Consider the following 23,107-nt stretch of genomic DNA (forward strand, 5'->3'; position numbering starts at 1 on the left):
GCGTCGTCAGCCAGCGAGCAGCAAATTATCTGCTTAAAGTGAAGCCCTGTGCGGGACTGATGGGGCCAGAAGGGCCAGCAGTACTAGATGCTGTCGTGCATTAAAACACATCTGACAAAGCCGAAAGAAAGTCACCACCTCAGGTGCAAGATGTGATGACAGAATATTTAATTAGACCAAATTTAGACAATGGTGATGTTTAATCTCAGGGTGCTCAACACCTAGAGGCCTTTGCAATTACAACAGTTCACTCTTGGTGTGTTTGTGTGAAGAATATGAGTGGGGTTGCGGAGAAGTGAAGGTGCTGCAGCTGCTTACAAAGTGATTCTATACACTAAAAACATTATCACACAAGCACAAATGCCAATTAAAAGGAGGTCATAGATGTCCACTTGTGTGAGTGCGAGGGGAGACGTTTAGCGAGGGCGGACAGGATAAGTGATTGAATTCTACTTTGCTAATGAGATTTAAAAAGGTGCTGAGTGGCTTTCTGCTGGAGAAGGGCCATATGGCCTTGGGCTCTTTGGGAACTCAAGCTAAGCTGATGTGAAGCCTTATTCCTCATATCTCCAGAATGAATTATGACGCGCTATAATCATGTATACAATAACAACAGCATTAACAAAACGTTTTATGGTCTTTCCATGGTCCCTTAATAGCCATGAAGGTCAGAGAAAAAGGGGTGGCACTCTTCCATGCTGTGTGACTTTTTAATGGCAAAGTTGGCAGCTGCGCTTATACATACATACTGTCTCAGCAGGTATGTAAACACAAACTGCAGCATCAGTGTGAGCTCTGCATTACTGCAACAAGTAAACATGAGTGGGAGGGAATTCACTGAGAAGTCAGTAGTTAAAGTTATTTGGAGAAACTAAAAAGGATAAAGCATCATTCATTTGGGGATTCTCCATTTAACTAATGAGTGCACATTTCTCATTATAAAGCTGCCCTTGGCCAAAGAAGCGTCTAACTGTCCATACTGACAGTAGATCTGACCCGTTAAGTTACCTTGAGATTCACCGGCAAGTGCTCTGGTGATATTTTTAAGCACAGAGAATGGAAAGCCATCAGGAAGTATATCGACAGCATTTGTCAGGAGATCCATTGATGACCTGTTGAAGATTAAACACAGTCTGTTTATGAAATAGGGGCCAACTGAGCAACATAATAGGAAAAATAAGGCAAAAGGGGGAGATTCAAAGCAGTTGTTTTTAGATGTTGGGGCAAATTTATATCTAAAGTAAGATAATAAATTTACACAACGAAAGGGCAAAAAGTTATTTCTTATTCTTAGAACCATATTTGGGAAGGTGCAAATAAGACTTACATCTGAAATGTGCCAGAGAGAGTGAAGAAGGAGAGTACCCCAAGGGCAGCATCAATGGTCTCTTCCCGAGAGGCATTTAAGCCCCAAGGCATGTCGCTTGTAGCTCCCTTCACCACAATGCTCAGATCAGGATTGGCAAAGAACACATTGACTGTCTCCATAATTTCTGTTGTGGTAGCAGGAACAGAGATGGCTTTGAACATGGCAGGGTAGTCAACGTAGAACATGTCTATGAAGTCATCCATGGGGTCCCTTGCCAGCGTCAACAGGGCCTCGCGTCTGTTTCGAACCCTTGTTGAATGGTTACCGCCTGCCATTTCCTGCTGAAACATACTCGGATGGTAGTCCATAGGGGTTAGAAGACCACTGGTGCTTACAAACTGTCTCAGCATTGCAATTATGTTTCCAGCGAGGTCTTCAAAAAGCTCCATGTTTGCTGGCATGTCCATGCTCGTTCGGTTCAGAACTGACAAAAGAGGCCTGAGGATGTCGTAGATTTTGGGCAGAGCCTGAGTCAGCAGATCCAGTCCAGATGCATGAGTGGAGGCCATCCATGTAGACATCTTGGCCACCTTCTGCACAATCATGCTTGAGTCGTCGGATGCCAGAAATTGCTCCAAGGCTTGGGAAACCATAGGCGCATTCCCAAATAAATTCATGTCAATCACCACTTTGACAGCTTCCCTCATCATGTCAGTAATATTTGCTTCATTAAGTCTAGAAAAAAATCCCTCCATCATGGGGTAGACGTCGTTTGACTTGATGTTTGCAGAGGATAGGAAGACCATTGCTGCTTCTCCGAAGAGGTCCTGGGATGAGTTGTTGACTTGAATGAGATGGTAGTTGTCCAGGATGTGGCTCAGTGTTTTCTCTATAGCTTTAATGTAAGGCTGGATGAATGGGAACACACTTACCAGCTCATCTGAGAGCATTTTGAAGGAAGACAAACTGAAAAGGGGAGAAATTCAACAAATGTCAAGTTCATTCTACAGATATAGTCTCATGCAAAAAGAAATGTCCAATATGAATTGGAAAAAAATGTGACGATTGTAAGACCCAAAGCACTTCTATGGACAATGGACTAAGGACTAATTCTCACCTACGTCTTTCATGCAATGCAAACCACTGAACACAGTGATTCCAAAGAATTCTAATTTCTCAGCTTTGAACAGAAGTAATATTTCTTCTAATATATCATCTTGCTTTATACTTATTCACATAGTTTTCCCATTTCATCCTTGATAATAGACTGTGGAGTCTTTCCGCTGTGATCAATGATCTATAACTTATGTAGTCAGACCTGATGGATTCCCTGTGATATGCAAAATGTGATCCTTATCGCTATGCCCGGCTCATTATTGCAGCTGGCATATAAAGGGAAATCAATTTTAAGAGGATGTCTCAGCTAGCTGAATCATGGTTAAGCTGCTATCTGTGCAGAGCTGCCTGTTTTCAGGCAGAATCGCATTAAATGAATCAAGTTGAATGCAAATGTGATCACTCCAATTCCTGGTTTAATTAGGTATGAATCAAATTGGCCTGACTGGTGCATTGTCGAAATGCTGTAACAACAAATGGAGAGGTGAGTTAATGTATAAGTGAGTCTGTGTCTATGGGTCTGTGTAGCGATGCAACTGACTCTGGAATGTAATGGAAATGTACAGAACATTCTAGTCAGATAATTAAACAAAATACTGTTAAATATGATCAGACTGTAGTGCTCACTGGGTTATGTGTGGTGGCTGCACTATATTTTGATATGATTGCATCATTGTCCTCATTTCCTGTGGCTTCAGTGTGAGTGACTGTCTGATCTACTAAGGGTTCTATTGGTGAAAATAACTGTTGAAACAAATTGATGGGGCATTTTTTCACATGTAGGTTCTGAGAGTCTACAAGGTAAATTTGATGTGATGTCTTGTTCATAATCACTTAATAATTACATGGATCTGGGATGCCAGATTCACTACAAATAACTGTTTAAAAGTGTTTTATGATGGATTTTCCTGTTAAGCATACTAAATCATGACCACAGTGAATGGCACATATTGTTAGCAATGACATCATCTTATTGTGGCTGTAAATAGTCACCTGTTTTGCCACTGCATGTCTTGGAGCTGCTTGTACCAGTAAAGCTGTGCCTCAGGGCTCAGAGGCTGGCCTGCAAGCTGAGAGAGCTGGCTGAAGAAAGAGATGCTGAGCTGCTCTGTCGCAAGTGTGCTGTTAATGTTGACTTGGTAGAGAGATTGTACAGCCATGACAATCCTGGCAGCTGTGGTGCTCACAGTCATTGGTCCCACACCAATGTGCTGTACAGAAAACATACAGCAGAGATGGACTGTTAGTAATGTAGCAGCTTTTTCTGTGTGTCAACACTGCCACCCAGTGGTGAAACTGTTATATGTAGTTGAATCATTTTTGGCACATATTTATATATTTCAATCTGGCTTTGGAAACAAATTCAGAATGTAATATCCTTCTATCAAATTAGTTTGTTTGAAAGTTTCTATTAATTGCAATGCATCTACTTACACTTATGTTCATGTGGGCATAGAAAGTCTGGGCTGCAGCATAGGCCTCTAAAACAGGCTGCACGCTGATGTTGCACCACATGGCAATGGTATCATAGCTTAACCCCGCTGCCTCCCTTACCGACTCCCATTCCTTGAGAACTTCACTACACTCCAATGTGCCATTAGCCTAGAGGAAACAATGTCAATATCTTATTGTGTTTCATATGTATTGTTCAGAGAAAACCAGTTCAGTTTGCAAGACAGATATGGAAATAGAACAAAGTGTCAGGGGGTACAAAGGCAAAAGCTAGGGGAATATAATAATCTCTCTATTTGTGCAGTTTACAGAGAAGCAAAGAAAAGGGCAGAAGTCTCACACAGGTATCATCACTTATCACAGACTGACATACCAAGTACACACACACACCCACACATACTGTATATGCATACACAATGTATCTGCACAAACACTGGGTCAGCTATAGACTTTCTGCCATGTCAGAAATCTGAAATAAATAGGAACAAGATTCCCTCTAAGGTATACAAAAGATAAAGAATAACACTAAGTGCTCTGCTACACCATTATTAAAATTTTGTATCATGGTATGGATTAGAGTCCATATGATACTGGCTTTTTAGGCTGATGATGATATAGAGACATGAGAAAAATATGTAGGCTGGATAATACAGTTTAACAATGACAGTTGATGATGAGTTGAACAGCAGAATGAAGTAAATTAAATGATGATTAATAATACATTTAAAGTAATAGTTTGACATTTTGGCAAATACGCCTTTTTGATTTATTGCTAAGGGAAATAAAAGTAAATAAACTAGCAGTAAATAAGCTAGCACCAGCAGTGGGTTAGCTTAGTGACATGTGATTTTTGGGAGTAATTGGTCACTTTTGCCTTTCAGTTTTTGTACAAAATAATAAACAAAAGAGACATAGCATGTTAGGTCCTGGTAGGTTTTACTCAGGGACAGAGACTGGCTTGCTGTCTTCCTGTTTTTAGTCATTGTGTTAAGCTAAGCTAGCTTCATGCACAATCAAATGTGATGCAATAAACAGCCCTGCAGTACTCTTTTTTTTTTTTTACTAAGCTTTTGTTGTTGACACTGTAAGAGGTGATGATTTAACTTTACAGTAATGTTTAGTTGTGGTATTAGATTGTATCGCACTGCATGGAAAAGTGTTTCTAATGTTACATTAGAAACACCTTTCAACCCACTGTAGGCCTACTGCCATCTTTCTTTCTTTTTTACATGAATGCCAACATACGCACTGATATACAGTTTCTGTGTTGCATATTGATATATGATCCAATGCAAAACCTCAACTACCTTGTTTTGTGTCCTGGTATGAAGAGGACATTGTCTGTCAAAAGCCTTTAGAAAGTGTAAATAAACATGCGACTATGCAGGCAGGATAGATATTGTTAATTGAAAAAATGCAAGTAGGAGTAAAGTATGCATTGGTACAATAGCTAACCTCCCACCTAACTCTCTCTCTCACACATGAAAACATGTACACAAATAAGTTAAAAGACACTCATACACAGCAATACAGTATGTACAAAGGGTTATGGTATGTTAATCCAGGGGACATTGTAGCAGTCTAACCTGCTCAGCTGCCTGCCCTGTGTGTGCAAAGGCAAGCTGCATTCTTTCCAAGAACTCAGACAGGTTAAACTGACTGGTGTTCACAGACTGTGCAATTTCTCTCATCAGGGTCACCACAGGCCTCTGAAGGCTTAGTATCATCACTGGGAGAAGGAAAAGACAAGAGGGTTTGACCATAGGAATAGCTTTACAAAAATAATATATACATATACATATATACATACATATGTACATATATACACACACACACACACACACACACACACACACACACACACACACATATATATATATATGAAAATGTGTTGTATTTATGAAATGTTACAGGAGACACTTTACTACAACTGTTTCAGGTAAATTTAAGATATATCATGGTGTAAAAAGGTGTGCTTTGCTAGGCATAACTAAACCAGGTCTAAATGTGACATCTGTTTAATATTTCACATGTACTGGGCATAGGTTATCAAGTCTTGTTCCTTCTTGCTGTGTAACAGTGATGATTCTGGTCCATTAAACTTGTCTATCCTTATCCTTACTACACAGTCCTGCTGTTCAGTAGTGTCCTCACCATTCTGTGCTTGCATGTTGTTCACCATACTTCCTATGATTTTCTCAAACAGTGTGACAACAGATGGGTCACTGTCCAACAGCTCTGTTCCTTTGAGGGCTGACAGTAGGGGCTCTAATGTCTTTTCAAGTCTGTGAAAACACACATGGCATTTGGTTCAGGGCAATCACAGATGCAATTGAATAGCTGTTTTTATTAGTAAAAAAAAAAAAAGTAATGACTGGTTTGGTTTGTTTCCAAGAGGTAATTAAACTTACTTGTCCCATGTGTCTTGGTCTGCTTTCCCAGTCATCACCTGCTCCAGGACAGGAGCAAGATGAGCAAAGGCCTCCAGAGATGGAGCAGTGATTTGTGTGTCTGGGCCTTCCATGACAAGTGGCCAAAGCATGTCTAAGAGTTTGCCCATCTGACAACAAAAAAGGGGGGAAATTAGGGAGAAAAAAAAGGTTACATTTTTCACACACTGATTTTATGTGATTCAGTGCAAAACATCAACTACAAGAGTTGTGTTTCATGTTTGCTTTGATCCATTAAAAATGATGAGAGCATTGAGTTCAGGGCACATAAAAGATAAAAGCATGTTTTGTTTGTCTGTCTATGATGATAAATGATATTGTGTCAATACTGTGTGGTTTGGAATTGGGTGTTGGCCAAAAGTTTCAGTAGCAACAGAGATGGCATTGTGATGTTGTATCAGGATTTTATTTTTTATGTAATGTTTAAGTTGCAGACCTTTCAAATGTTTCCAAACCAATTCAAACCAAACTTAATTAAAATGAGAAAAACAAAAAACATAATGAACTTCTCATACACACATGTGACAATGTTTAAAGCCTTACCTGGCCAAAGATTATGGGTAAATTCTCTTCTGATGCTCTCTCAAAACCTGCCCAGAGACTCATGTTGCCTGAAATCACAACAAATATTGTTCACAAAGTGGATCTCAATTTAAATGTCAAACATACAAACATAATCTTCCGTGTAAAACTTGGAGTGAAGTGTCTTATTCTTACAACAGACAACAGAAACATTGCTACTTTTATCCAAAGCTTTTTTAGGCTGTCTGGCATCAACACTTGAATAATGAAGTGCACAATGCGACCTCCACTACATCAGAGTTCATCAGGATTCAACATCTTGTCCACCTACAGGGACACAGAGAAGCTGACTTGCCTTGGCCAGACTCCAAGATGAAGTGAGTGATGTTAATGAGGATTGAGACGTAGGACTGGGCTGTGCTGTTTGACAGCAGGAGGCTCTGGACTGTTTTCATCTCATCCAGAATCCTTAAGAAGCAAAGTGCATCAATATTTCACATCTGAATCAAAAGGTCATCACATCTCATTAAATTCTTTCAAATGACTGCAGGACTGCATGCACCTCATCTTTCTGTTTGGTTTCAGTTATCCATCTGGACCAGTGGTTGTTAATTATTATCACTGGAATGCAGAGGCCTGTCGGTTTTTATTATAGTTATCTAATGAGGTACTATTTTTCTGACATGCAAAATGAATGCAATTAATTTCCATTAACTAGTTTTTAGGGCAGTACAGCTAACTTATAACATATGCATAATTAAACCTGCAATAAACTGATTTCTTTGGCCGCTTGGGGGCAGCGGAAACAAGCTATAAACACAACATGTACGTATTATCATATATTTGTTGATGGATGCTAATTTTCAAGTGTTTTACTGCATTCCATTACATTATGGCAATGTTGTCATTTGGTCTGTTGAAGTATTAGAAAAATAGCAGCATCACTCACAACTGATTCCAGCTGTCTGGTCCACCAGCTGCTGAGATGCTCTCAAAATATGTGGTTGCTACTTTGAGTCCAGAAAGCAGGTATGCAGCGAACATGTCTGGTAATGTCTGTTGGATGACACTCTCAGCCCTCTTGAGGATGAGGAGGGAGATATTAAGTGATGAGGGAAAACTTGTGTCTGGTTGGACAATGAGCTGAAGTGAGTCCTGCACAATTTCCAGGATGTTCTGCTGTACAAAGAGCGGTAGGGGGCCCGTGGCTGCGGTTGGGATCTGCATAGCACTTTGGACTGCTTCCAAAATAGTGGCTAAGAAGTGGCCACTCTCTAGGCCACCTGGCTGCTCTGCAACCATTAGGGCTTTGCTCAGGGACATGGTGATATTGCTAATGATTGAGATGTAGGCCTGTTGATCATTACTGAGAAAATTAACCGTTGTCTCAATCAGCTGCTGGAGGTCTGTCACAGGGGTGGAGACATTCATGGAGGGGTCTCCCCATTGGAACATACTACTGAGGACCGACGGGACATTGGGTAGTTGTATCCACTTCTGTATAAGATCGAGGTATAGCTTCACTTGGAGCTCAGTGACATGCAGAATGGTTGTGTTGAAGAACAGCTCTGAACCTGGGATGTTATTCTGAGCTTCTAGGTTGACCTTTATGAAGTCAAATAGACGCCGGATAATCTCAACTGTTGTTTGGCCAATTTTACTCACCCCTGCACCATCTATTGGGTACCGGAGGTTGTTTATCAGGATCTCGACCTGCTTACTGCTAAACACTGAGAAATCCACCTGTGCCAGCTGTAATGTCACTTGCATTTGTGTGATGTAGTACAGGGGATGGAGGAGCTCTGAGACCGCGCTTGTGCTCGTGATATTTTCCAGCCTTTTCAAGTACCATTCCACAATCTCCAGATATACTTTCTGAGCATACATGGGGTTCATCAGCAAGGAGGTGTTCAAATTGTTAAATGGCTCTGTGTTGGCGACCAGTTTTATCAGACCCTCTACCACTCTGATTTCATTCATGATCTCTGGAGTGTACAGGTGGTTTAGCTGGAGGTTCATCTTGATGTTGGCCAGGGTGCTGTTCAGGGTGTGTGAGAGAGCCATGTTAGGATCGGAGCTGAAGTTAACTTGGATGACATCACTGAATGCGTTATTAATGATTAACGGGATGAGGGAGAGGATGGCTGTCTCATTATGGAGAGCAGGTAGGTGTGTCAGAAAACTGCTGACACCATCTATCAGTCCAATAACACACTGGGCTGTCACCGTCTGGTTATGCTGTGTTTCGAAACACTGGCGAGCATTGATAATCTCCTTGATATTTACCATCAGGTCGTTTATGTTGGCAGCTCCAGCTAGTGCAGCAATGTTGTTCAACTCCCCAAGGGTTAGGTTTGACTGTTGCAGAGCATGCTGAACATCAGACACAGTAACATTTGGTGTAGCCATGATCAATCTGATGAAATTAAGAGTCTGTTTAAACGTCTCCACATTGGCAGAATCATTAGAAGACAGAATGAGTGAGAAGAACATGGATATAATTTCCTCAGACTCCTGTCCCTCCAGAATAGAGCTGTTTGCAGATACTCTGATGCTGACATTACCGTTGGCCGAGAGCATCATGTCTAATATCTGATCCAGGAACGTGAGGATTTCTGAGATTCCAGCCAAACAGTTTTGGCCTGCTGTACATTCCGTCATCTCATACTGCAAAGCTTTGAAATCCTGGAGAAAGCAAGCAGCTTCCTGTTGGACCTCAGGTGGTAGGAATGCTACAAGTTTCTGTGCAACAATATTCTGGGCAGCATCTGGTCCAGCCTGAGACAGGTTCTGGAGGCTCTCTGGGGTGAGAAGGTTGAGAAAGTCCTTGGAAAGCAGGTGGAGGTCAGTGATTTGTGCTGTGCTAAGCTGCCCACTTGGTAATGGGAGATGTTGGATTCTTCCCAGTCTATACAGAGACATCACAAATTCTTGAAGCTGGCGTATGTACCCAAGAATGATGTTAGTTGGATCACCATTTGGAGAATCCATCACTGTCTTCAGTAGCTCCATGGCACTGAGGATGGCTTCTACAACACCTGTTGAGTTCTGTTTGGTGAAAGGCTGAATGGCTTCTCTGAGACGGGCCACATCGTCAAAGTGGAGGTAGTCTGAATAGGTAAGCAGAATTTGTCCCATGATGTGGGCGAGAGACATGGTGAGGTTACCCTCTAAGGAGAGAAACTGTATAATCAACTGTTCCAGTTCAGGCATCGTTGGGTCTGTCTCATTAAAGATAAAGATGTAGGCCTGTTGATCATTTCTGAGAAAATTAACTATTGTCTCAAGCAGCTGCTGGAGGTCTGTCACAGGGATGGAGACATTCATGGAGGGGTCTCCCCATTGGAACATACTACTGAGGACCGACGGGACATTGGGATGTTGTATCCACTTCTGTATAAGATCAAGGTATAGCTTAACTTGGAGCTCAGTGACATGCAGAATGGTTGTGTTAAAGAACGGCTCTGAACCTGGGATGTTATTCTGAGCTTCTAGGTTGACCGTCATAAATTCAAATAGACGCCGAATAATCTCAACTGTTGTTTGGCCAATTTTACTCACCCCTGCACCATCTATTGGGTACTGGAGGTTGTTTATCAGGATCTCGACCTGCTCACTGATAAACACAGAGAAATCCAACTGTACCAGCTGTAACGTCACTTGCATTTGTGTGAGGTAGTAAAAGGGATGGAGGAGATCTGAGGCCGCGCTTGTGCTCGTGATATTTTCCAGCCTTTTCAAGTACCATTCCACAATCTCCAGATATACTTTCTGAGCATACATGGGGTTCATCAGCAAGGAGGTGTTCAAATTGTTAAATGGCTCTGTGTTGGCGACCAGTTTTATCAGACCCTCTACCACTCTGATTTCATTCATGATCTCTGGAGTGTACAGGTGGTTTAGCTGGAGGTTCATCTTGATGTTGGCCAGGGTGCTGTTCAGGGTGTGTGAGAGAGCCATGTCAGGATCGGAGCTGAAGTTAACTTGGATGACATCACTGAATGCGTTATTGATGATTAACGGGATGAGGGAGAGGATGGCTGTCTCATTATGGAGAGCAGGTAGGTGTGTCAGAAAACTGCTGACACCATCTATCAGTCCAATAACACACTGGGCTGTCACCGTCTGGTTATGCTGTGGTTCAAAACACTGGCGAGCATTGATAATCTCCTTGATATTTACCATCAGGTCGTTTATGTTGGCAGCTCCAGCTAGTGCAGCAATGTTGTTCAACTCCCCAAGGGTTAGATTTGACTGTTGCAGAGCATTCTGAACATCAGACACAGTAACATTTGGTGTAGCCATGATCAATCTGATGAAATTAAGAGTCTGTTTAAACGTCTCCACATTGGCAGAATCATTAGAAGACAGAATGAGTGAGAAGAACATGGATATAATTTCCTCAGACTCCTGTCCCTCCAGAATAGAGCTGTTTGCAGATACTCTGATGCTGACATTACCGTTGGCCGAGAGCATCATGTCTAATATCTGATCCAGGAACGTGAGGATTTCTGAGATTCCAGCCAAACAGTTTTGGCCTGCTGTACATTCCGTCATCTCATACTGCAAAGCTTTAAAATCCTGGAGAAAGCAAGCAGCTTCCTGTTGGACCTCAGGTGGTAGGAATGCTACAAGTTTCTGTGCAACAATGTTCTGGGCAGCATCTGGTCCAGCCTGAGACAGGTTTTGGAGGCTCTCTGGGGTGAGAAGGTTGAGAAAGTCCTTGGAAAGCAGGTGGAGGTCAGTGATTTGTGCTGTGCTAAGCTGCCCACTTGGTAATGGGAGATGTTGGATTCTTCCCAGTCTATACAGAGACATCACAAATTCTTGAAGCTGGCGTATGTACCCAAGAATGATGTTAGTTGGATCACCATTTGGAGAATCCATCACTGTCTTCAGTAGCTCCATGGCACTGAGGATGGCTTCTACAACGCCTGTTGAGTTCTGTTTGGTGAAAGGCTGAATGGCTTCTCTGAGACGGGCCACATCGTCAGGGTGGAGGTAGTCTGAATAGGTAAGCAGAGTTTGTCCCATGATGTGGGAGAGAGACATGGTGAGGTTACCCTCTAAGGAGAGAAACTGCATAATCAACTGTTCCAGTTCAGGCATCGTTGGGTCTGTCTCATTGAAGGTAAAAATGTCCTGGTTGAGCCTGCCAATCCTTGAGGCAACATCGAGCACTGCGGAGACATTAAGGGGGCCATTGCCGAGGAGCAGAGGCAACAGTGGTTTCAGACCTGCCGACACTAACAGGTTACCAATGAGGGGAAGCATTACATCAGGGTTAGCGATGTTTTGGTCAGGAAGCATGGAGATCATTTTGACAAAGCCATCCAGGTACTGTATTAGGTTTATCAGGTAGGCAGAGAGCGCATCTCCACCTTTGATTTCTTGTTTCAAAAATGATGCTGCCTTATATTTATAGGTGTCACTTAACACATGCTGCAACAGTTGCACAGATCCATTGAGACAACTACAGAGATTGAAGAAAAAAAAAGAAAAGAAGACAGAGAACATGTCAGAATTTTAGAAATTGGTATGAGTAATGTGGTTAAAATAGTAACAATAATAAATAACACTTCTGGTGTTGTAACTCTGTCTGTACTACAGTATGCTGAATTCAGCATTTGTGCAAAGAGGCTGCCTGTTTAATCATATTCCATATCACTAACAATAGCAATCACTTCATGTCAACCATTTCATTAAATTTAATAAAAATAGTTAGACATTTTGGGAAATACACTTGTTATTTTGTTCGTTAGATTAGAATATTGATACCACTCTCACAGTAGTGAATTAATTATTAATATTAAGGTGCAGCCAGTAGTTGGTTAGCTTAGCATAAAGACAGAAACATAGAGAAACAGCTAGCCACGCACTGTTCAGTGCTTCTTAAACTCACTAATTAACACATGACATCTCTTTTGTTTAATCTGTACAGAAGCCAAAGTGTAAAATGACAATTTGTGGTTTTATTTGGGATTATGTGTCAAACTATTTCTTAGCCGGGTTCAGTGACTTCCTGGAGTTTTGTCATCACCTTGAGGTTGCCAGGCAACCCAGAAATACTTCCACACAGCTTTAAAGTTGCTGGTAGGTGGATGCTAAGCTAACCAGCTGCTAGCTACAGCTTCATGTATAACAGATCTGGGAATAGCATGGATGTTCTCATCATAATGATATATCATCATCTCATTTTAAATAGTTGTTTTAATAAGTCAACATCCTTTGAACAAATGGAAGTCAATAACAGACAGAAATTTAAAATCCAGAGCACATACATCGTCTCCACATTTAAAAATACATCATTTATTAAAACTAACAAGTACAAGCACGCACTTCACCAGGAAATCTTGGTTTGGTGACATCAAAGCCTGAGTCATCACTTGAACAAACTGTGGCCATTCCAAACCAGTATCGCAATGAATGGCTGAGTCGTTGATGTTAATAGAACCTAAAGTGGGAGGTAAACATGTTACATACATACATACATACATACATACACATCTTTTATTGAGCTTCATTGTAGAAGCACAGTGTCATCTTCTATTAATCACTGATAAAACTAAATTTGCAGTATATTTTTGTTGGTCATGGTTTACTGGAAATATATAAATGCACAATGTAAACTTTCAATTTATATTTTTAAATTGCTGTATATAAAGAGAAATACAAAATTTCACAGACAAAAGTTTTCTTTAAAAAAAATAAAGCCCTTTTTGTGTGGGTAATGCTAATGCTAACAAGCTCTCATAGAGAATAAGACAATAAAGGAAACACTATGCTAATTAAATACACCTTGGCACATGGAAATATATGTGTATATTAGTATTTATGTCTTACTTCTTGATTGGATTAAATTTTGATAATAATAGAAAATTATGAATCTGAAAATTGAAAACTCTTTTAGGCCTCATTTGCCCCCTGAATTGCCTTGGATTGCATTTGCTAGCAAAAGAAAGAAAAGAAATGTCACTCACAGTTTGCTGGCTGAGTTGTGACATCAGGCCTGTAGCTCAAAATCCAGAAAGCCATGTGGAAATAGTCCTTTACCACAGGCCACAGTTGACTCTTCTCAATCTTTTCTCCAAAATTCACCATGAACAAGGAAACACTACAAGCGAAGCAGAGCACAACACTGTTAAGAGAGTGAAATGATAGCCTACAGCATGAAGTGAGACATTGTGAACATGATCTAAAACACATCATGGTGGAAAATGTGTCCTCCTATTTAAAACAAAATTCACCCAATCAAAAAAAAATGTTGTTGGGCCTCGGCCTAAAATCTTTTAAATTAAAGACATTATGTGAGTTTTAATTGTACAACTATTGACTACAAAACAGCAATATTTGTTATATCATATTTTCATTATCACATGTTAAAAGCAAAATCAGATATGCTGAGAACAGTAGTGCTCTGGAATGAAACCCTACAGGTATATAATCAGTGCTTTCTTAAAACCTTTGTTGAAGAGTTTCAGTAACATCTTGACTGCTGTTGTCTGGCATCCAGTTCATCCAGTATTCTCCACCCAGCTCTGTACCCAGTCTGTGCGAAAGCACGGCAACCTGCACACTGTTATTGCACAACTTGTGCCACTCAGAGAGAATCATGGGAAGTGTCACGTTGTAGTCTGTTTGGCCTGTGAGGGCAGTATACACGTCTTGTGCCTGAAACAAAATATGAAATATCGAAATCTTAAGTATTTCTCTATAACATTAAATATGAATCTATGTTCATGTAGGACACCATTTTAAACGATCTGTTGATTAAATAGATTCTGTAAAAGTATACAATACAGCACAATCCAACCCTAAACCAAAGGAATTCTTTCCAAAACAAAATACCCATGAAATAACAAAGCAAAGTACATTGTAAAGCAATAATCATTTATGTCTTTCACATAATAAATGAATGTCAGGCAGCACATCACTTTGGAGTGAAACGTTTCAAATGCAGTTAAGTAACTTTTACCTTCTGAACCAATGGCAGCCAGTCCATTTGTAGCGCTTGCTGTAGAGCGGAGCTGTTCTGACAGACCATTGATCTCCACAGCTCGATCTTTATGCTCTCTGTGTTTAAGAGCCACTCAAAGGGACCCAAGAGACCCTCACATGTTAAAGACTCAGTTGACAGAATCTAGTAAAACAGAGGTAAAAAGCACCAGTAAGCAACTGGTAAGTGTTTGCTACCTTGATTGTTTTCCATACTATTTAATCAAAAACCTCAAACATGTCATCCCTTGAAGTCAATGTATTACATATGACAGAGTGCTGCCAGCAGATCATTAGTGTAATGATGACGGCAGACAGGTGTTCAGTACGACTTCACTATGACTTCTTGCACATAGTTTCATAAGAAAGCTTCTTGAGTCTGAACAATGCTTGTCTGCTCATGTTCTTGGAAAAAATACATGCAAGTGAGCCAACTATAGTTAAAAGTAAAATTTTGTTTATAACAATTTACACACCAATCTCATTTCTCTGAAATGTGACTGTGGCAATACTGGCAGCTGTACAATACACAGCCACTGTTCAGTAGTAGTCAGACAATCAGACTGGGCTTTAAACCAAGCTAAAATAATCATCAGTTACACTGTAAATGCACGCACAACTATGGTTAGTACAAGAGGGTGGAAACTGCCTCATGCTGTCTTCAAACCGTCTGATTACTTGTGCGGTTGCCCAAACGTGCTGCCACCCAACATCTAAGCAATGACATTGGCGACTAAGCTATAATGAAACTATGATGCCTACAACTACATAAAAAATAACTATTAACTATTTTTGCTATTCAAAAGATTAATAGCCAAAAGTTTATGGTCAGTTGAAATACTAAAAACATACCTTCGTAATAACTTCCATCCCGCTGTCCAGGACATGACTAATCCAAACGCTTGCCCCAGACTGGTTTGTCAGCAATGTTAGATAAGTCATTTTAAGTTGATCAGCATCTTTAAGGACATTGGCCATCATTCCTGCAAACCAGGGAGAGTGTAGACAACAAATACACAACAAAGACAAGGCCAGATCAGTTGACTACAGTCATATTCAGTGATAGGCTATAAAACAAAAGTACATTTTCAACACAATAAAAAAAATAATAATTTGATCACTGTTAAGTCACCCACTTGTCACACAATCACTGTTGTACAATACATCCCATGTGGTTTATAATTTTCTTTTTTGTGTGTGTATCCATTTCCCGCATGGTAACTCCTCTAGTCCTACTTTGGTTCAACATCTTTCATAAGTCCCCTGGGAAAGGGTGGGAACTAGTTCCATTCACCTCTGGGTTAGACAGTACACATACTCTAGGTAGAGAAAACAATAGTGTGCAGTGTGCGATAGTCATACTTACATACATACTAGTCATACACTGAACACAATATGTCCTGTGAATGCGTTAACTTTTAGGTTCAGTCTCTCTGCTCTTGCTCTTTCATTGTGAGGGCTGACACCAAAAGCTCATCTTTACTGCATATGTGTTAGTTCACTGAGGCTTCGATGTGAGCAGGATGTTTTGTAGTCTTACCTTCTACAGTATCAAGGGCCAGTGTCGCTGACTTCATGGACTGAAAGCCAGTTCTGAGGACACTCTGGACAACCATATCCAGTTCCGGCAAATTTTTTATAATATCCATCACCACTTGACCGACCCCCAAAAAGCTGCCAAAGCACAAGGCCAGATTTAAGATAAAGCACAAACTATTCACATTACAGTGGACACTCAACTTTGTGTACAGGTCTCTGATATTTAGCCTGATGTGTGCAACGAGAATAACAAAAAAAAAACAACACAAAATGGTTTCCAGTTTGTTCTTTCTAAATATAATGTATTAAACAAGAAGGGTTGAATGGGCTGCAACAAATGGTACAAAAATGTTAATGGAGCAGTATAAAAATAGCTTTTAACATCCCAAAATGTAATCTATTAAATATTACCAAAAGATTTCCCAGAAGAAGATAATGTTTCTTCCATTTACAGTAGTTTATAAATCTCAATTTTGATAGTATTGTGTGACTATTAGCTGGTGCAAAAGAATACCATACCAAATTGTGTTTTTTTTTGGCCAACTTTGCCATTTCTGAACTAATATATAATCCTGCATACTAATATACAGTATTTTTTTAAACGCCTTCCAATTGTCTAAAAATGTGTGTGACATTCAGAAAACCTATTCAGTTGCTTCAATCCAAATAGCTTTATAGTTTTGTGCAGCATAAAACATGGGTAGCCTCTGATGGACTTGCTTTATAGCTGATTGGCAATGCACTGTACTGTACTTACAGTTCCTCGTCAATGTTTTGTGGTTGAGTATCTACGCTACGGCGGGACCTCGTGAAGTTGGCGCCTCCCTGTCCTCTTGGGGATGAACCTCCCATCAGACTGTGTAGCAGCTCTTTGGCGAAGGACACATCATGTGGAGCAACATGCTTACTCCATACCAGGAAAGCCTGAGGATAGCATAGTTAACGTATGGGACAAGAAGGTATGCTGAGTTAGATTTGCAAAGTTAAAAACATTTTAGCTGGCACATATGCACCATGACACTAAATTGATTCTATGAGCAAAGGCCATTATGGTGGGATACACTGGCTAAGCAATTTACAAAAATGTCTGTGCTGACATAAATAGTTTACATGAGAATACATTATAATTTGTACCCAAAGCTGGAGACCATGTAGAAATTTTGTTGCAATTTCAAAACCAGTTTACTCGGGAACCGCTTGTTGTACCGATGCATGTGTTGAGTGAAGAGTTTGTGAGATATTTCACAGAGAGTAACGGTGTGCAGAGATTTATGCAGAATGCAAATATGATAACATTTCATGTAAGTTCAATGTTAATTTTCTTGTAAACCTGGCACTAATATCATTGGAAAGCTTAGATTCTGGTTGAGGTGGTTGTGCCAGACTCACGCCTTTGGCTGAGTCAGAGGGAGAGCAGGTGTGCGGTTGTGAAGAAGTTGGTAATTTCATGGCGCAAATTAACACTTTTGCATGCACTGTATCCGTGTCACATTCTCATTAGGGGCTGAGCCCCCCTAAAGGTCTGATACTAGAATCGTCCCTGCTGCTACTTCATACTTGTACTCCACTACACCTCATAGAGAAATGTTGTAATGTTTACTGCATTACATTTATCTGACTGCTTTTGCATTATTGCTTCACGCTGGGCTTGTTTCTGCAACAGCTCATTGAGTATCGGATACAATTAAAACTATTGAGGAAATATTTTCCTTTGACATTGGTTCAGTATTAAACGAGATCGCAGTCAGCAACGGCGAAACAAGCTACAATGTAAGTTAATGGACGTCAATTGTCCAGCTTGTATTTACGTTCATAAAAGTGCTCGTTTTGCCGCTGACAGACTCAGATTAATATTCTAAGTGTCTGACAACATTATGGAAAGGATTTCTAAGGAGGTTGATATTTCTGTTAGAGTAAGATCCTTTTTTTAAAGATAAAAAGTCCGCAAAATTGCGTTCGCTAAACTCACCAGACTTCATGTAAATAAACAGTAATTTTAGCATCGTAAAATATGGACATTCTAGAACATATCTGAGCTCTGTGCAGCGCTTGCTCTGGCTTGAGTTTGCGCGTGTAGGGTGCGCGAGGTAGCGCGACTATATGTTTGGTCAATGTTTTCTTTCTTTCATTCCAATTTCGGCTCTGTCAGTCACAGTGAAAACCGGGGACATTTCCGGGGACAGCTCCAGCCGGGGACAGGTTACCAAAACCGGGGACTGTCCCCGGAAAACGGGGACGTCTGGTCACCCTACCTTAGAGGGCAACGCCTATATGAAAAACAAGTGACTCATTGAGTAATATGACATCAATGCTATATTGTTACAGTATATCAAACTGTACATCTCTATCATTTTAAAAACAAATATATTGTACATATTACTTTTTTCATATTCTTATTGTACATTTAACATTTTATTTATGTTCTTTTGACTGTTGCAGTACTTGATTTGTATCTTTTATTTTCTCGTACTATGTTTATTGTGATACAGCAAAGTACCAGGGCAAATTATTTGTATGTAAAAACCTACTTGGCAGTAAAGCTGATTCTGATATGCCAGCATTAGATTGCTGATTAATGTCCGGCTTACTGAGTGAGTACACAGTGATGACAGTGTTAGCTAACAGCTTCTGATTGGGAATTATCTCCTCAAAACACATTAACCATAGTGACAGTGCTAACTGGATGCTCTTTGAGGTTTCTGCTCCCCAGGTGCGACCTGGGAGTCACAGTTGCTTGTTGCTATGGCCAACAGCTTTCTTGCAGCCGTAGACTAATTATCTGGTACTCTATGAATCTAATCAGAAGTGAAGGTGGCACTTAAGAATGCAAATGAAGAGCAAGGACAGAAAAACACAGACAAGTAACACAATATAAAGTAAGAGTCAGACAGTGAGAAGACAAATGCCAGCCAAACACATCAAGTAGCGGTCTCATTTCTGATGGGACTGTCATTCTCCCGCTTGGTGTCGATAACGTTCACATCATTCCAACCTACCTGCTTTGCCACCTTATAAGGGCTGATCCAGCCCAGAAGCATGTCCACGGTGCCTGTACTACATGCTGCTTTTAGCCACAATGGGTTACTGCTCTTGTCACACAAGTACAAATGCACCATGTCTCTGTCCAATGTCAGGCCGATAGCCTAGAGAAGGGAAGACAATTACAGTAAATATAATGAAACCAGGGCCAAACTTTTGGTTTGTCAAGAGTCAAAAGTGGTGACTCATTTATGGAAATATTATTACCACAAATAGTCAAAACTGTTCCATTAAATTTTAGCTTAGCTTAGCATTAAGACTGGAAACAGGGGAAAGCAGCTAATTTAGCCTGGCACACAAAATCCCGGAAGGTGGGTTTTGTTACTTTTAAACAGAGCCAGGCTTACAGGCGGCTGGCTGTAGTTTCATATTTAGCATACAGGCATGAGAGTAGTATTGCCCTTCTTATTTAACTCTTGGCAAGAAAGTGATGTAAATGATGTTGAAAACATGTTGAAATATTCTTTGCAAGTTCTTGAATTCCAGATCTTAACTCCGACTGAGGCTCAAATGTGGCAGAGTGGGTTGAGACCAGTTTGGCAGACAGAGCTGAAGAAAGGTATGCTGTGTTATGTAAATTTTTTAATCAAGTCAACACATACCTTATGCAGTGGAATGTTCACCTCTTGTAGAACACCTGTCACCATTTCACTTAGTGGGTAATTTGGCAACGTCACAACCTCGCCAAGGGAAATGGTCACATCTAAGCAGAATCACATCACACATTCACAGGTTACACCTTCCTGGCGTATCAACACAAAACCAGACTGACAACATTTCTCTGGTGTTGTCATGTCAAAGGTGAATTGTGTTTGCATTTTAGTTTCCCAACAGCAAGACTTCATGCCTTCATTGTGATTCAGCATTTCAAGAAATTATACTGAAACATAAAAGGTATATATAGCTGATGGAAAGTTACCTTTGCCAGGCCAGTTTTGAGCATAGTGGATCATGTTGATGCCTCCAGCAAGGAGTGGATGCACGGTGGAAAGTGAGGCACTGGCTTCAGGGAAATCGCTCTGGATGACAATCATAGCACTAGAGAGACCATGGGGGGAAACATTTAATGCTCAAAGCAAGACATAACCTTCAGCAAACACTTGACAGAGCTAATGATTAGACAAACACAAACACACTTTGCCCTGTTCTAAATCCTTAAGTCTCAGATATTGCGGGTTGCAAACAGGGCTAGACCGAATGTTGGAAAACCTATACCAATAGAATGGTTCTAAATTGAAGTCACTAGGGATCAATTTTATTGTACCTCAGTTCTGTATTTCTAAACTAAAACCTATTTATGCCAAAACAGCCAGTAGCATTCGTGTTTCTTCGTCAAAAATGTTGAATGCATAATATAAAAACTTTTGTCTAGCAGCTCTTAAAGACTCCAGGATAACCCTGACAGACAATGGGCCACTGTATTTATTAAATATTCAGAATAACAGAATAACATACTTTAACTATTTCCTTCTAGGGATAGACCGATTATCGGCCGTTTTTTTGGCAGTTTGCATATGATCTGTATCGGCGTTTTATTTGCCTGATAACCGATAACGTTAATGAATTAAAGTGCGTTACTTTGGCTCCGCTACAGCTCTGTGTCTGTCCATCTGCTCACCACTGAGTCTGACTTGATGTCCCGCCCACAACACTATCTGACTATCTTTTACTGTGTGTTATGTTGAAAGTTTCTAATTTTTAAATAATTGCTTAAAGCACCCATACTATGCTCATTTTCAGGTTCATAATTGTATTTTTAGGTTGTACCAGAATAGGTTTACATGGTTTAATTTTCAAAAAACACCATATTTTTGTTTCACTGCACAGCTCTCTCTCACTGCTGCAGATCCTCTTTTCAGCTGGTCTCTGTTTTAGCTACAGAGTGAGACCTCTTTTCTTCTTCTTCTGTACTATCTTTGATTGCACTCGCACATGCGCAGTAGCTCAGATGTAGATCATGTCAGCTAGCTAGCTCCATAGACAGTAAAAGAAAGGCTGTTTCTCCAACTTCGGTCAGTTACAAGGCAGGATTAGCTGGGAGACTTCTTAATGAGGGTGCACATGTAAGTAGTTCTTTTGTATATTATGGTGAACTTGTGTGTGTTGTAGCAGTGCTTTGCTATTGAGAACGAGGTAGCATGCTAACGCTAACGCTACGAGCTAATAGTTGCGGTTAGCCAGCTCATTTCGGCTGGTGACGTCACAAGCCGTGCCGATTTTGAACAGCTCACCCGGAGACTGAAGGCAGGACACATTCAGAAACTGTATCTCACTCAAAACAGCATGGATTGATTTTTTTCAAAGTTTGTACGTGTGTGGAAGCACCAGAGACACAAAAGAACATCCCAAATCCCAGAAAAAGTGTTTTTTTCATAATATGGGCACTTTAAAGCATTTCAACTACGCTTTGTGTTGGAGTTTGTAACATTCCAAAATCTTAATTTTGACTTCAGGATTTTCATTTCCACTGTAAATACATATTGGTTCCAAATATTGGTTACCCGTTTCATTAGCTACTAATAATCGGTATCGTATCGGCCTTGAAAAACCAGTATCGGTCGATCCCTATTTCCTTCATAATTACTTTTCTAAACTTACTAAATAAACATGTCACCGTCATACAGCTGTCCTTCATTTATTTTGAATTGCTGCATCGTTGAAAGTACTTTACCCCTGTATGTTGGTCAGTAGGGCCTCTGCGTTGGCCAGCACCTGGTCAACAGAACCAGAGGAGGAGAGCTGGGGAATAGCAAGAAGGCTTTCCCACAGTGAGGTATGATTTTGCAGCTGATTGAACGCCAACACCGCTGCCTCAGCCACGGTCATCATCTTATCTGGTTTTTCCAGCATCAGCTCTGTCAGTATCTGACAACCAGATGAGATTTCAGAGTCAACAAAACAAATGCAACTGCGCCAGTTTTTTGTTATATATATATATATATATATATATTCCTCTGTGCGGATAACAACAAGCTTACACATACAGGCACAAATCCACATATTGTATGTATGCAAGCAAACCCAAACACATACCTGGTTGAGTGTGTTGAGCAAGACTTCAAACACAGTGTCGTTGGACTTGCAGAAAGTGACCACAGCATAGCAGAGGGGGTTGGGTGATGTTGTGTTCATCATGGGCAGCGTCATGGTGCAGATGGCTCTCTTCAACAGGTTCACTGACTCCAGCATTTTGTTTATGGTCTCCTAGATTCAAATTATAACAGTTAGGCAATAAATTAAGGTATTCATTCAAAAGGTAAATTTATACAATATTAGATTGGAACACAAACAGTGACTGTACCTCCAAATCACATTGTTTACAGTTCCAATATCAACTGTATTAAACTATTTAAAATTAAAAAAAAAAACAATCATATCTACACTACTTGGAGTTGTCACTTTAGAGTGCTTTGATGAGAGGCTTGAATACTTCCTGGAGGGATTAAACTGAATTACAATTTGTTAGAAAAATTATGCTTAGAATGGTTTTGCTTCAGTTTCTTTGTTAAACCATTTGCATCTAAAAAAAACGAAAGCTGAGTGACCTTGCAAGGAGCACAGAATGCATCCCTGAGGGCAGATTTCACAAGAGATAAGAAGAAAAGCTACTGATTGCATGAGCCGAATAACGAACTTGACCAACAACTCCTTTAAAATGTTGTGAACACTATTCAGTCATTTTTCT

The 23,107-nt window shown here is 40.3% G+C and overlaps 1 protein-coding gene across 3 annotated transcripts in view; it reads right to left on the bottom strand.

Annotated features, from left to right (window-relative positions):
• abca12 (ATP-binding cassette, sub-family A (ABC1), member 12) overlaps positions 1–23,107 on the bottom strand; it is a 69,570-nt gene that overhangs the window by 41,265 nt on the left and 5,198 nt on the right. For 2 of the 3 annotated variants that reach the window (XM_078261667.1, XM_078261666.1), the window contains exons 7-28: positions 22,456–22,626; positions 22,094–22,287; positions 20,342–20,460; positions 20,025–20,125; positions 19,380–19,526; positions 17,141–17,307; positions 16,385–16,518; positions 15,697–15,827; positions 14,825–14,989; positions 14,312–14,520; positions 13,830–13,963; positions 13,189–13,303; positions 7,799–12,322; positions 7,205–7,317; positions 6,871–6,938; positions 6,289–6,437; positions 6,032–6,162; positions 5,464–5,606; positions 3,860–4,027; positions 3,419–3,636; positions 1,328–2,275; positions 1,009–1,112 (exon numbers count right to left, since the gene is read on the bottom strand). In XM_078261667.1, the coding sequence (XP_078117793.1) occupies positions 1,009–1,112; positions 1,328–2,275; positions 3,419–3,636; positions 3,860–4,027; positions 5,464–5,606; positions 6,032–6,162; positions 6,289–6,437; positions 6,871–6,938; positions 7,205–7,317; positions 7,799–12,322; positions 13,189–13,303; positions 13,830–13,963; positions 14,312–14,520; positions 14,825–14,989; positions 15,697–15,827; positions 16,385–16,518; positions 17,141–17,307; positions 19,380–19,526; positions 20,025–20,125; positions 20,342–20,460; positions 22,094–22,287; positions 22,456–22,626 (8,353 nt within the window). The remainder of the gene's footprint in view (positions 1–1,008; positions 1,113–1,327; positions 2,276–3,418; positions 3,637–3,859; positions 4,028–5,463; positions 5,607–6,031; positions 6,163–6,288; positions 6,438–6,870; positions 6,939–7,204; positions 7,318–7,798; positions 12,323–13,188; positions 13,304–13,829; positions 13,964–14,311; positions 14,521–14,824; positions 14,990–15,696; positions 15,828–16,384; positions 16,519–17,140; positions 17,308–19,379; positions 19,527–20,024; positions 20,126–20,341; positions 20,461–22,093; positions 22,288–22,455; positions 22,627–23,107) is intronic. The other variant, XM_078261668.1, reaches the window with a different exon arrangement.

This window comes from Sander vitreus, chromosome 11 (genome assembly GCF_031162955.1).
Source record: "Sander vitreus isolate 19-12246 chromosome 11, sanVit1, whole genome shotgun sequence".
Lineage (NCBI taxonomy): Eukaryota > Metazoa > Chordata > Actinopteri > Perciformes > Percidae > Sander > Sander vitreus.